Here is a 15,025-nt window from a genome sequence, read left to right as displayed (position 1 = left end):
TATGACATGTGGCAGGAGCTTGTATGACGCCTGGAAGACACTTGTGGTTATAGGGTGGGATTGATCCCTCATGTCCAGCCCCTTGTTTAGCACTGAAAATTTCCTATTTAAAGTGGGCCAAAACTCAGAACTTCCTCTCTGCTTTAAAAGATAAGCAACAGCATAATAACATCAAAAGTCAGCGCAGGTTTAAAAAGTCATTGTATGTAGGAAATGATAAATTCTTCACCACAATATATCAAATGCTCAGAGGTAGGTATCCGCCAAACATCAAAACAAGAAAAGGCTTACCAGCTCCCAACAACCCCTTTATAAGGTTGTAAAATGGCTCAGGTCACAGATAACGTCCAGGGAACATCAGACGTCGTGAAGATCCAGTGGACATCCGTATGGAGGTAAAGTTTCAGGAATTTACATAGGAAAACAAAAACGGCAATATCTAAGCGTAACCCGTTTATTTAGATAAAATTTCTTTAAAAGGCAGTAGATATAAAAACAGTAACTCACATACGGGGCCCATAAACTGGGAACCCTGGAAGATTACGCAAGACTGCGAAACCGGTCGGGAAGGTAACAGGCAGCACCATTGTCTATTGATCTATGATTGACCATTACATGTGCGCTAATCTTCTGGGGCCATTTTACAACCTTATAATGTCCCTTGGCGCTGATATATTTGCTATTATATATAACAGCATAATAACCTTTTAAAGAAAAACATTTTGTTACAGCTGATACAGATTCGACAACAAATCTGCAGTGTGTCTACTTCCTGCTATCATGGAAGCAGACACAGAGTTAAAATCCTGTGCAGCTGCCACAGCTGAGAGATCAAATTACAATTGTGACTAGTCACAGATAAGGGGGAATTAGGCTAAACTCTATAAATACATGGTGCATTTCTCTACTGTCCTGTGCAAGAGTTCAGGTCCACTTTAATGTGTAACTGCATTATGTATACCCCATTACTTGTGCACAGTGAGAGGCAAACACCAGAAATGATTGAAAATGTTTGGCCTCCATCAGAGCTGAGGTCTCCTCTCCTTACCCATTCTTCCGGTAACTGGTGTATGTGTATTCCCCTGGCACTTCATACTGTGTGTTTGGCTTTTGACCAGTCCATCTCCTTATTGGGAAATTTTTAGGGTTTCCTTTTTTTTTTTTTTCCAGAAGCATTTCGGTGGTTGCTCAGTTTAGCTGTCAAAATATAATACGATGAGACCACAGGCTGTCCACTGTCTTTCTGTGCTTTTTTTAAACAATAAGGTGTAAATGCTGAGGAGATGGACTAGTCCCAAGTCTGTCAGATTGGTCATCGTTTTAGTACCTTCTGTAAGTGACATAGGAGAAAAGTCATTTATCATTATCCATTTTATCCTGGGGGAAATTTACTCGTTCTATTTATAAATATACATGTATTTTGCTAAAGTGGTCTTGTAGAATGCAGGGAATCAGATGTAATGTGAATCAGGCAGGCCTCTATGAATGGATGTCTTGTAACTTTTTTTTCTTTCAATGATCTTTTGTGTTTTTTTGCACTGCAGTGAGTATTACCACCTCCGCCAGGCCTGGGTACCGCTACGCTGGATGGCACCAGAGGCCGTACAGGAAGACGACTTCTCTACCAAGTCTGATGTGTGGTCCTTTGGGGTGTTAATGTGGGAAGTGTTTAGTCTGGGCGAGATGCCTTACGCAGCCATGCCCGATGACGAGGTGCTAGCTGGTATGTATCGTCTGCTTGTCTTACCACTTGTTGTATGGTGTTCTTCCCACACATTGTACTTTGCTCGTTTTCCCACACGGGGTGCGCCACTTGTCTACCTGTGCATTGTACACCGCTCGTCTTATAGTGCTTGTCTTTCCGTTTGCATTATGTAGTGCTCGTCTCCCTACGCATTGTATGGTGCTCGTTTTCCCAAGCATTGTGCGGCGCTCTTCTTCACACACGTACGGTGCACTTCTTCCCACATGATGTAATGTGCTTGTCTTCCTACTCGTACGGAGCTCGTCTTCCCACACGTTGTATGGTGCTCATCTTCCCACACATTATACGGCGCTCGTCTTCCCTCCCGTTGTATGGCGCTCGTCTTCCCTCCCGTTGTACGATGCTAGTCTTCCTACACATTGTACAGTGCTCCTCTTCCCTCACATTGTATGATGGTATTCGAGGTTGTCCTGAAGTGGGGGGGCAGGCTTCACTCTCTCTTTAGATTGGCCACAGCAAGTAGATTAGGTAGCTGATTAATGTGTGTCCTCATTTGTGTGGCAGGTTTACAGAGTGGGTCACTAAAGCTCCCGGCTCCGGAAAACTGTTCATCCCGCTTCTACAAGCTGATGCAGCGCTGCTGGGCATTAAGCCCCAAAGACCGTCCTTCATTCAGTGACATTGTCAATACCCTCGGAGATGCCCCTGCAGACAGTAAGGTGTGAGGCTGCTGAGTGGGGCCACAGAGAAGCACAGACTCTGCCTCAGGGAGGTTGAGCACAATGACCAGACATTTTATTGCTGCAATAGGTACAATGGCCGCATCCAGCTGCCTGTCTGGTGCTGCAAAATAAACCACGGACCTCTTCGGGTGGAATCGTTCCTTCCATGTGATGAAAGCACAGACCCCGTCCTCCAGGAGACAACGCTACCCCCGATCATAGTGTACTGTTACGTGTATATATACATCATTAACACTAATGTTACGTCTTGTAGAATCAGCTATTTATTCACTTTATATAGGTTCGTGTCACAGGTCGGTACAAGCAGAAGCAGCCTAGCCTCCCTACATCTACCAGTCATAGATCCTTCTCAAACAGTACAGTAATCGTCTTACTAATGACCTTCCTGTCATAGATCTTTCTGCTAGATCAGCCCATCATAGATCCTACTCATACACTACACTGACTTTCTTACTGATGCATAATCTTCTTGCTGATGGGCCAACCCGTCAAAATCCTTCTCAAACACTGGACCAATCTTCTGATGGACCTGCCTGTCATAGATCCTTCTCAAACACTACACTTATCTTCTTACTGATGCATCAACCCATGATCTTCTTGCTGTTGGACCAACTCATCATAGATCCTTCTCAAACACTACACTGATCTTTTTACTGATGGACTATCCTGCCATAGATAATTCTCAAGCACTACACTTATCGTCTTCCTGATGGATCAGCCTATTAAAGATCCTTCTCAAACACTGCACTGATCTTTTTACTGCTTGAAAAACTCTTCATACATCCTTCTCAAACACTACTGATCTTCTTTAATGATGGACCTGCCCATAATAGATTGTTCTCAAACACTACACTTATCTGCTTCCAGATGGACCAGTCCATAATAGAGCCTTCTCAAACACTATACTGATCTTCGTAGGGCCTGTTTCCACTAGTGCGAGTCGGATGGGGAAACGCTACCTATTCAGTCAGTAGGCTTGCCTTTCAATTTGCATGTTGGTTTACCGTGCACGCATATGCATCCTATGCATGGCTATAGGGATTTGGCTGCGACTTCATGGGTGCTGCGACCGATTTGGAAACGGACACGACACTCCAGTGGAGATGGGTCCTTACTGATGAACCGTAGCATGAAGGTGGGAATTGGGGAAGAAATGGGGTCTCGGTCCTTATCATCTCATTGACAACCCTAGAAATTACTAAGAATTATGAGTTAATGCTAACTTTACGTAAAATGCTGATTGGAAATCCATTTCCAACATGCATACAATTTGCATCAGCTCAGAATTATTGGCATACATGGAAATAATAGCAACATCTATCTCTGTTTAGCAATAATTGTCCCTGTCTCTCCTTCATACATCCTGAGGGAAACCCTGTTCCTCTTGAACACCTGTTGTCATGGTCTGTTCCTAGTGAGGGAGAAAATGCTGCAGAGAAGTGTTCCTATGAGGCATTTGAAAAAGAGGACACACCAGGATGTAGTACATTGCTACAAGTACCATCTGGAACTGTTCTAAGGAAAGTACGACACACCATGGTGTAAAAACATGCCTGTGTTTTAGGTCCACTTAGGTCTATTCTAAGGGAGGGAGGATACATTGTGGTGCAAGATATCCCTGTTGACCCCACCTAGATCCCATCTGAGGGAGGATACATCATAGTACAACACACCCTTCTGAGGTCCACTTGTTAGCCTACGGAGAGAGGACACTATGAGATGTTAAGAGTACTGTCAGGTTCCACCTACATTTGTTCTAGAGGAGAAGACAGAACTAAAGGTGGCCACACACCATACAATTTTCAAGCAATCTGACTACAATCTTACCAACATCCATGTAGTGTAACAGCTCTTAATGATTCATTGTACAGCCACCTTTAGTTCAAGTGTACCCATGGCGACATGTAGCATAAGATAAACATTTATGTATAGCACAAAACATAATCATAACCAGGCTTTTTTACTTGTTTTATTTTGCTGCCTGAAAGAGATCATTTTCGGGCATGTAAGTGACAGCTTCTGCCTGGTCAGGAATATAGTAAACCTCACCGATAAGCAAATTACAGCCATAAAAGTTTTCCTGGCAGAATACAACTGAGGGCAGGGAGGGATTAAAAAATTACCTTTTTCTAACTCTGGGAAATTTAATAGGCTGACACTGATTAGAGACAGTAAAACCTTCAACCCACTTTTTCAATGTTTAAATATAACATAAAACCCTAGGCTACTTTTAAAAGTCATTTTAGGAGTAGAAAGATAAATGTTTATCTTATCAGTTTATTTTCACTTTAAGTTCCACCTAGAGCTGTATTCTCAGAGGACGCCCACTGAAGTGTAAAACAGAACAGATTTAGGTGGATTTTTATAGTAAAGTCTTTAACCTAAATCTGTTCTCACGCCATAAGAACTTATGTAGGTGGAGCCTCAGTGTGATGCCTTACAGCAGGGGTCTCAAACTCGTGGCCCGCGGGCCATTTGCGGCCCGCGATACAATATTTTGTGGCCCCAAGGCCCCAGAGCTTGTAGGGGCCCCCAGTGGCTACAAGAGGAAAAAAAAATTTTTCAAATCGGCCTTATAGTTTTTGAGAAAATCGATTTTAAAGTTGCAAAGGAAAAAAATACACATTTAAAAACCCGCCGACTTTAATGGTTAATAGCAAATCCACCTTAAATGCTAGAAACCCTAAATTTGCAGGATATGTTAAGGAGATCATTAGGAATAAGAGGAAAAAACAATTTTTCAAAAAGACCTTATAGTTTTTGAGAAAATCGATTTTAAAGTTTCGAAGGAAAATAGTATACTTTTAAATGCGGTAAATGTCACTTTTAGTAGCAAGCCTAACGGTAGTGTAATTTTACATGTATCAAAAGAAAGAGCAATACATTTCCTGACAGAGTTTCCAGGGGGTCCATACGCAGCCGCAGCGCTTTGGCCAGGTATCGCTATACAGCCGTAATATGGCTGTATGAAGATTCCTGGCATTTTTTCCTATTTTCCCAATTTTTTTTTTTATGTTTAGAGTGGGCGGGCAGAGGCGGCGATCCGCCGCGATTGACGTCAGGAGGGGCAGAGCTGAAGCTGAAAGCTCTGCCCCTTCCAGGAAATGCCGGCGGATTGCCCCCGGGGCAATTTGGGGGCTCTGCAGCCCTCGTTTTGCGGCGGGGACACGTGAACTCCCTTATGCGGCCCAGCCTCATCCTGACTTTGCCTCCTGCGGCCCCCGGGTAAATTGAGTTTGAGACCCCTGCCTTACAGCGTAATGTGTCCTCCTTTCCTCAAAACAGATTAGGCTGGAGCTTTCTGATGCTGATCCCCCAACCCTACATTCTGATGAAAAGAACACAGATTAAGGCATAAGACTACCATAAAGAGCCACCTAAATCTGTTCCAAAGAAAGGAATATAAACTGTGAGCAATAACTGAACCTGATCTAAAGAAGGGTGGATGAATCAAAGTATAAGACCTCAGTGAGGTGCCACCTACAGTCTGGGGAAGGGAAGACACATGGTAGTATGAGAACATCATGCATCCTATGGTGTATACCCAAGCATTTTAGGAGCTATCCAAGTAGGGTGGATGGCCTCATTCCTCAAAGTCATACTTTTAAGGTCAACACACCATAATTTCAGGGCAAATTGGGAGTTGTAGGACCTTGCCATGAGGCTACACCTGCATCCGATGTGAGGGAGAACATTCCAGGGTCTATGCGCTGTTAGATCACTTACCCCTTTTGGGGATGTTACGTTATGGTGGGCTGAGGCTGCTTCAGCCAGTGTCGTTTGTTGTGTGTTATGTATTATAGAGCACAGTCTTCCATGTATCTGATGTCACACTAAGTGCCTGCGGAATGAAGGAATCCTCAGCCTGGCAATATAAATTCGCCTTATTGGGTTCAGCCCAGGACCCCTTATTTTTATTTTTTACTATTAAGTCAGATTTTTTTTACAGACTTTTTTTAATGTATGTTTGGCTACAAAATAGTGGAATTTTTTTTTTAAAAAGGAATAATTGTTGGTCTTTTTAAGGCCCATTCTGCTGTCGTATTATTGTTGTGTTTTGTTGTTTTTTTATGTCGCACCCAATAAAATAATCCTCTTTTTAAACTGTGAGTTTCTGATGTTTTTCAATAGTGTTGATGTTCAAATTCAGTATAGTGAATTCAAACATCCCGAATACTCCCAACTGCTGCTGTTCATCACCCGAACAAGTGGACAGGGTCAGGAGATTGCTGCCCTGCCTGTCACATTGTGCTTCACTTGACTACGATACTTCCTCCTTCTGGTTTGAAAGAAGGAAGCATTGGAATCATATTTAGCACACATGTTTAGTGACATGCAGGGCAATGAACTATCCCTGATCCTGTCTGCTCTTTTGGGTATTGAACAGTGGCAGTTGGGAGTATTCAGGTGTTTGAATTCACTGTACCGAACTTTACGTTTTTTAGCATTGAATTTCATCATCCATTTATGTGCCCATATAGCCATTTTATCCAGATCCTTCTGCAATGTCACATCTTCCTGAGAGTTTATAATACTGCACAATTTGGTATCAACTGCAAAAATAGCAACATTACTTTCTACTTCATCTACCAGGTCATTAACCTCCTGAGCGGGATGCTCGACACTGTTTTAATAGCCTCAGGAGTCCCCAAGTTATTAGATTAAATGCGATCAGAACATAATAGCTAGCACTAGGCTCCCACACAGCTCTGCTCTTCTCTATGAGGAGGATCAGGACTGGGCAGGTCGTCACAACGTCTTCCCCATAGAGAACAGTGGAGCTGTGCAGGAGGCTGCGGCTGGATCAGAGAATTCTAAGAGGGGGGGGGGGGGGGTTAAGAGCAGCTACCTATTCTACCTAGCCTAGTGCTAGGTGATATGTTCTGATCGCATTCAATCTAATAGGTTTCACCTGGGGGACTATGAGGCTACAAAACCTCCTGAGCGGCGTAACGCTCAGGAGGTTAATAGATTAAAAGGACCCGCTATCTAATCTGAGTTAGGGGAGAAAGGGTTAACACAACCTAATCTTTCAAAAACAATACAGTTTTCTGGGTAATGGTCTCTTCAGAAGCAGGTTTGTTTTGTACTACCGCAATAACCGAAACTAGATTGTATTAAAAAAAAGTTTAAGTAACAAAATAAAAGTAAGAGTAGAAAAATTAGGAAAAGAAATACGGTGAATTCAGGTAAGCGTCAGAGACCAGTTTTTGTGGAAATCCAAGCAAAATGTTTCTTTAAAGAGTAACTGTCAGGCTGCAAAAGCTAATTTAAACCTCTATTCTCCTGTGTTAAACAGTTTAGAAGGAAGCCAAAAAGGCAATACTGAAGTTAAAAATCTATCTTACTGTGATGTGTGCTGAACAGCAAGGCTGTTATTCCCAAGCTCTGTAAGGAGACCGGCAGGACGCATAACCAATACTGCAAAGCATTCTGGGGCTGCTTCTCCCCACTCTGCACTACCTTGGGTCATTCCCTTCATTTCCCTATCACGCCCTAAGGCTGATTTCACAGTGAGAAGTTACAGGCTCATGTTACAGCAGCTAGTAATTTGCAGCCAAGCTCACAACACTGAAAAATCACAGGGCACATGTTCAGTTAGAGTATACTGCATTTGTCCGCTATTGTTCCTAGCCACATGGCTAATTAATATTCACTGCACAGTAGTGTTGTCCATTAGGATCTTTTTTTGTGAGTCGAATCATCAGGAAGCAGGGAGGATATGACATCACAATTGGCTTCATAGGCGACAGACAAACATGGAACCTGCCATGAGCTGTCAGGATCATCATTCTCTGCAAATACTATATAAAAATTCTGTGAAATCCAAACGTGGACAGCAAAATGCATATGTAATGTAAGTAGAGCCAATATTTAGCTACTGATGTGTTTTTTTTTTTCTCTGAGACCCTTTACCTAACAGCTCCTCTTTAAGAGTTCCAGCTTACAAAGGTATGTTCACGGGACCCCAGGTGTTGTCTGTATGCTGGGAATTGGAAGATTAACATGGCCGCTGGTCATTTTTCCTTTTGAGAAACCAGCTTGGTAGATGGGATTAAGAATCCTGTCCCCTGCTTTAGCTGATCCCCCCCCCCCCCCCCCATTTCAAAGGGAAAGTCTGGTCATGAATGTCTTACCAGTCCCTATTTCTTGTATCGTACACCTACAATAATAGCAGATTCATGACCCACTAAAACTATAATCACTTTAAAGGGAACCTGCGATGAGAAGCATCTCAAGTTCCATACTTATCTGGGGCTTTCTTAATGCAGCTCGTCCCTTGCTGTCTCCCTGGGTGGCTCCAGTCCCCCGCAATTTGTCCTGAAAGCCTTGCAGTCACACTTCATTTCGCATGCACAGCCAGGCGTGCTCCTGACCCTGGGAGCATTCTGCGCCTGCTCAGTACTACTGCGCTGGCGCAGAATGCTCCCAGCCGTGGGATCGAGACAAGCCCATGCATGTGCGACTCGGCCAGGCTTTCTGGCTGAACTGCGGGAGATCAGCGATAGCGAGGGGCAAGAGGGCTAAAGGAAGCCTCAGGTAAGTATGAAACCAGAGATGCTTCTCGTCTTGGCATTCCTAGCCTAAATTATTACCATAATATTTAATAACCAGGGTTTGCCTGGAGATATCCAGATGAGTGATATGCACAGATCCAGCTTGATGCCAGCAATTTATTGATATTTTTTCCATAGTGTTCAAACTTCTGCATTCTCTTAAAATCAAATACAGTAAATTCATTTTTTAAAATTCTGCTGAACAACAATGAGCACATTTAGGACCCCCTGTGGATTTGGAACCAAGGAGCCTGGCTTTAGCCTGCCCCACTGTGGAGCTGGGCTTCTGGTCTCCCTTTAGGGCCCTTTTCCACCAGCGCTGGCCGAATCGTAAAGTCGCAAACCGCTAGCGATTTTACAATCGCTACGGTTTGCTTTTTAACATAGGAATTGCGGTAGGTCATTTCCACTACCGCGATTTGTTTTTTACGCGAACGCGCGGCGGAGCGATATTTGCCGCGATTTTGCTATGCAGTGCATAGTATAGCAAAATCGCGGCCGCAAACGTCGGGAAATTGGTGGAATTGCGATTCAGCAATTGCTAGCGTTCAGTGTGAACGCTAGCGACTGCTAGTGGAAAAGGGCCCTTAAAGTAGCCTCACTTTATTGGCACCTAGGTGCTAGTTTGTAAGTCTTATGCCTAGTACACACTTAGGGCCCTTTTCCACTATAGCGTTTGCTAAATTGCAAACCGCTAGTGATTTTCAAATGGCTACAGTTTGCTTTTTAACATAGGAATTGCGGTAGGTCATTTCCACTACCGCGATTCGTTTTTTTACTTAATCGCGAACGCGCGGCGGAGCAATTGCTGCGATTTTGCTATGCAGTGCATAGCAAAATCGCAAACGTCTGGAAATTGACACCAAATTTTGTACTTTTGCTGAATCGCAATCACTAGCGTTCAGCGCGATTGCTAGTGGAAAAGGGGCCTAAGCAATTTTTCATCACATTGATGGTCGAATCGATACTTCCAACAGGTCCAATCTGATTTCCAATTATTTCTCTGATCAATTTTGTATAGAAGTGAGTGGAAAATCAATCAGAAAAATAATTAGAAATCAGATTAGACCAGTCAGAAATAATCGATTCAACCACCAATCTGATGTAAAATTGCATTGCGTGTCGGACATTACACTCTCAGAACTCCTACTCTATCATTCAGTATAAGAGTTAAGAGATTAACACACGGATCTGTCGTGACACTGTATCACTTGTTGGAACTCAACCCTTTAGATCAGGGGTCTCAAACTCGCGGCCCGCGGGCCATTTGCGGCCCTCGATACAATATTTTGTGGCCCTCGCCTGCAAAAGCTTCCTTCTAGTTCGCTTCACTGCTCGCATTACAAGTAATCTGCCGTGTACCCGCCGCAAAACGAGGGCTGCAGAGCCCCCAAATCGCCCGGGGGGGGGGGGGGGCAATCTGGCTGGCATTTCCTGGAAGGGGCAGAGCTTTCAGCTTCAGCTCTACCCCTCCTGACATCAATCGCCGCATGGATCGCCGCCTCTCCCTGCCCCTCTCTGTGAAGAAAGAGTGAGAGGGGCGGGGAGAGGCGGCGATGCGCCACGATTAACGTCAGGAGGGGTAGAGCTGAAGCTGAAAGCTCTGCCCCTTCCAGGAAATGCCGGCGGATTGCCCCCCGGGCGATTTGGGGGCTCTGCAGCACTCGTTTTGCGGCGGGGACACGGCTGATTACTTGTAATGGGAGCACTGAAGCAAACTCCCTTATGTGGCCCAGCCTCATCCTGACTTTGCCTCCTGCGGCCCCCAGGTAAATTGACTTTGAGACCCCTGCTTTAGATGCTCGACCAACTGAGCAGAAGGTAGCAAACAGGCATTATTTGACAATGTAAATTGCATGGAGACGTCAGGGCCCCAGGGTATAGCCATACAGGTTTCTGATGTCCAGTGGGTGCAGATGCTGTGCCAAGGTCTTGGACCTTTTTAAAGTGAATCTCCGGACTAAAAATTTACTCAGCAGCACAGAAAAGGCCTGGTGTTTCTTTAACAATTTCACAGCATCAGAAGTTTTTCTCTTATACAAGCCTCATTTTTAGCTGCACAGAGGAAAACTGCCCGGGCATTTTTCCCCTGATGCTGTGCAAAGCATGATGGGATTTCTGATGTTGTTCTCCTGCTGTTTTGGTGCAATTTTTTTTTTTTACATTTTGAATTTTACATTTGAAGCCTAGCATGTGCAGCTGGGAGGGGTAATCAGGACACAGGACAGTTGGAACTGTGTCTCCTGCTCCTTGCTTTCAACCAAAAAGATGGCTGCCCCCATGAATCACAAACATTTGCCTGTTCTTTTAAAACAGGGTGGGTAAAATATTATATTACCTATCTATTCTAATTAACATAACTAATGTAACTTAACAGTATGTTTGTTTAGGCTGAAGTTCCCCTTTAAGAAAGCCACAACTGTTGAGGCAGGAGCAGTCAGTATGTAATATCATTACACTCTATCTCCTCGATCATGAGATGAGTCCTGGTGAAAGTGCAGGGAGAAGGGAAAAATTCCATTCCTTACTTTTCAATTAGATCAAACAGTAAAGTGTTGTACCGTGTTAGCCATGAGTAAAAGCAAGAAGTTTTGAATCAGGATGATACCATTTATTGGCTAACTTAGAGATGGATAAACAGTAAGCTTTCGACTTATAAAAAGCCTTCGTCAGACTGGTTCCTACAATTAGATCAAAGACCCAGTTGAGTCATCAGGAGGTGGAAGATGAAGATACATTTTGGGTAAGCTGTACAGGACAGATACAACACAGGCCATGTTTGAACCCCCTCTTCCCCCGCATGTCTGCTGCCATTCCACAGGCATTGTGCTGCTGCTTGAGGAGGATGAGCTCCGGGGATACCCATTTCAAATGTCTATGCACATGTTGCAATGTGTACTCTGAGACACCCATATCTACAGTATCAAAGAGTACTATTGTGTTGGCCACCCTTCTTGATTAGGGATGCTCATTTGGATTCCACGGAATTTATATTTCCAAACTAAAATCTGCATTTTCATTCGGAAAATGGAAATCAGAAATCCGATTTACCACAACTTGGTAATTTTAGCCCAGTCACAGAACTTGGAAGCATTGGACCAATTCGAGTTCAGAATTTTTCTGCAAATTTTTTATTTGAGACCAGTTTTTTTTTTTATAATAGATTCTTGCCTTCTCCGACACAAAACAAATACTAACACTCAAAAATGGGAAAAAAGTAAAACTTGGTAAAACAGAAAATCAGAATTTCCACAGAATTGGCATTTCTAACCTCCCTATTCTTCATTCTGCTACAAAGGGAATTCACCCAGGAATTCAAACAGGATTCAACTTCCACAGGACTCTGCTGGAAACAACTACTCTGCATCCAGAACTACCTCCAATGCTGTTGCTCAAAATGCCACTGCTGGACATATGTTGCACAACCAAGTAGACTCTTTATGTACACAGGTTTGCTTGCACTAACTGCCTACTCATATAAACGGTTTAGGGGTTGGAAATTTCCTGCTGATAATCATTGACACTTACCATGTTTACTGCAATTTTTCTTATGTTCTGCCTTTCTGCAAACATCTACAAGTTGCATTGCAACATGCATTCTCCCAGTGCAGGGGTCAGCAACCCATGGCTCCAGAGCCGCATGCGGCTCTTTTTCACCTTTGCCGCGGCTCCGGTAGGCTGCGGCGCGCGTGTGACGTGTGCTACCGCTGGCCGGCAGCCTATCAGAGAGTCCGCCGGACCGGTGCAGTGCAGGGCTTTGGGCGGCCATTTTCCCGTAGCCCTGCAGTGTAATGCAAGCAGGACGTGACGTCGGGAAGGAAGAGGATCATGGGATTTGCGCGCCACAAGGAGGTCAGGACAGGAGGAGATTGTGACAGGAGGTCTTCTGACTAGGTGAGTAAATGGGTTTTCCTTTTCATATCTGCTGAAGGATTGTGCATATTGGGGCCAGCTCTGCTAACGATTTGTGCATATTGGGGTCAGATCTGATCCTGTATATAGCATTAAAGGTAAAAAATAATATCTGCCGTGTTAGATTTGTTTTATAATGGTTTTGCAGCTCCCAGTTTTTTTTCTCTTTTCGGAAGTCCAAGTAGCTCTTTATGTCGTAAAGGTTGCAAACCCCTGTCCTAGTGTATCACACTCCATATTAATTTCACCTGCTCTGCTTTCCTCACCTTATTCAGCTTCACATGAACTGTTAGCTCTCTTGAAATCTCTCTCCCTCCAGCAACTCAAAAACCACACAAACATTTAAATCTCATTCACATTTGCTTAGTGTCTCTCTCTCTCTCTCTCCCCCCCTCCCCTACTCTTACTTGCAGCTGGTGATATATCACCTAACCCTGAGCCACAGCCTGCTGCCAGACAAGCATCCCCTGCTGACCTGCTTCACTGCTCTCTGTCCACAAATAACTTCAACATCCATCCTTGGCCCCAACCTTATTTCCATCCATCCCACTCACAAACACATGCTCCCCCTACCCTGCGGTCTCTGGAATGCCAGATCCGTCCGCAATAAACTTACAGCGGTCCACGACCTCTTCCTCTACAAATCCTTCACCATCCTCCCACTCACTGAGACATGGCTCACCCCCTCTGACTGCCACAGAGGCTGCCCTCTTCAACGGGAAGCTTCACCTCAGTCACACCCCCAGACCAGTCAACAGGCCAGGAGGAGGGGTGGGTCTGCTCCTCTCCCCGTCCTGCACATTCCGTGACCTCACTCCACCTTCCTCCCTACAATTCACATCATTTGAGGCCCACACTATCCACCTCCACCACCCCCTCCCAGCCATTGTTGCAGTCTTATACCGCCCTCAGGGCTTCACACAATTTCTCGACAACCTTGCCTCCTGGCTCCCACACATCCTCTCCTCTGACCTCCCCACCATCATCCTCGGGGATTTCAATATTCCCATCGATGAACCCAAGAACTGTTATAAACCGGCTACTTACCATAGCCAACTCACATGGCCTAGTACAACACACCAACGCCCCCACTCACACTGCAGGTCACACTCTCGACCTTATATTCACTAAATCCACCACCATTTCCACCCTCAGACCATTACCTTCTCACCTTCAACCTCCTCACGGAAGGCACCTCCAAACTACCCGCCCACCCGGTCGATGGCAGCGAGACCTACACAAGCTCAACCCTGGCGTCCTTGCTGACTCCCTCCATTCCCTCTCCTCCACTCTCCCCACCCTAACCTATCCTAATCTTGCTGCAGCTCGGTATCACCAAACTCTCATCAGCCCTAGAGAAAGCTGCTCCGCCAATATTTCGCCGCAACCGACCCCCTAACCCCCAGCCCTGGTGCACTACCCATACTCGCAACCTCCAGAGGGAAACACGTGCCAATGAACGAAAATGGAGAAAAACTCAACTAAACCAGGATTTCCTACAGTACAAGACTAACCTGCTGCAGTTCCACACTGCCCTTGCTCATTCGAAACAGGAATACTTTACCAAGCTCAAGGGAGCACAAGCTTCCAATCCCCAACGTCTTTTTGGCACTTTCAACTCCCTGCTTAACCCCCCCCCCCCCCCCCCCCAACCTTCCGTTTCCTCCCTCTCTGCCACAGATTTAGCCACCCACTTCACCAACAAAATAGTCTCCATCCGTCAGGAAATATCCAATCTTCACCTCCCACCCGCTCACAACCAACTCCCCCTTCACCCTATCCTCCCCTCACCTCCTTCACTCCTACTACCATTGAGGAAGTCAACCACCTACTGCAGCCTTCCCATACCACTACCTCCTCCCTTGACCCTATCCCTTCTGATCTACTTCAGCCTCACTTCACGGATTTAGCCCCAGTCCTCACTACCCTGTTTAACCTCTTCCTATCCACAGGCATTTTCCCCTTAGACTTCAAGCAAGCCACAGTACTGCCCCTGCTCAAGAAACCCTCCCTCGACCCCTTGCTACCCTCCAACTCCCACCCGATCTTCCTCCTACCCTTTGCCTCAAAACTCCTTGAGCGTCTGGTTCACAAACGCCTGACCCAGT

General features: G+C 45.0%; 1 protein-coding gene across 1 annotated transcript in view; it reads left to right on the top strand.

Moving 5' to 3' along the window:
• PTK7 (protein tyrosine kinase 7 (inactive)) overlaps positions 1 to 5,190 on the top strand; it is a 45,708-nt gene extending 40,518 nt beyond the window's left edge. The window contains exons 19-20 of the mRNA XM_068232595.1: positions 1,545 to 1,723; positions 2,270 to 5,190. Of these exons, the coding sequence (XP_068088696.1) occupies positions 1,545 to 1,723; positions 2,270 to 2,430 (340 nt within the window). The 3' untranslated portion in view covers positions 2,431 to 5,190. The remainder of the gene's footprint in view (positions 1 to 1,544; positions 1,724 to 2,269) is intronic.
• Positions 5,191 to 15,025: the final 9,835 nt, after the last annotated feature.

Source organism: Hyperolius riggenbachi, chromosome 4 (genome assembly GCF_040937935.1).
Source record: "Hyperolius riggenbachi isolate aHypRig1 chromosome 4, aHypRig1.pri, whole genome shotgun sequence".
Classification (NCBI taxonomy): domain Eukaryota; kingdom Metazoa; phylum Chordata; class Amphibia; order Anura; family Hyperoliidae; genus Hyperolius; species Hyperolius riggenbachi.
Note: the sequence above shows the minus strand (reverse complement) of the source record. Positions and strands in the feature narration are given on the sequence as shown.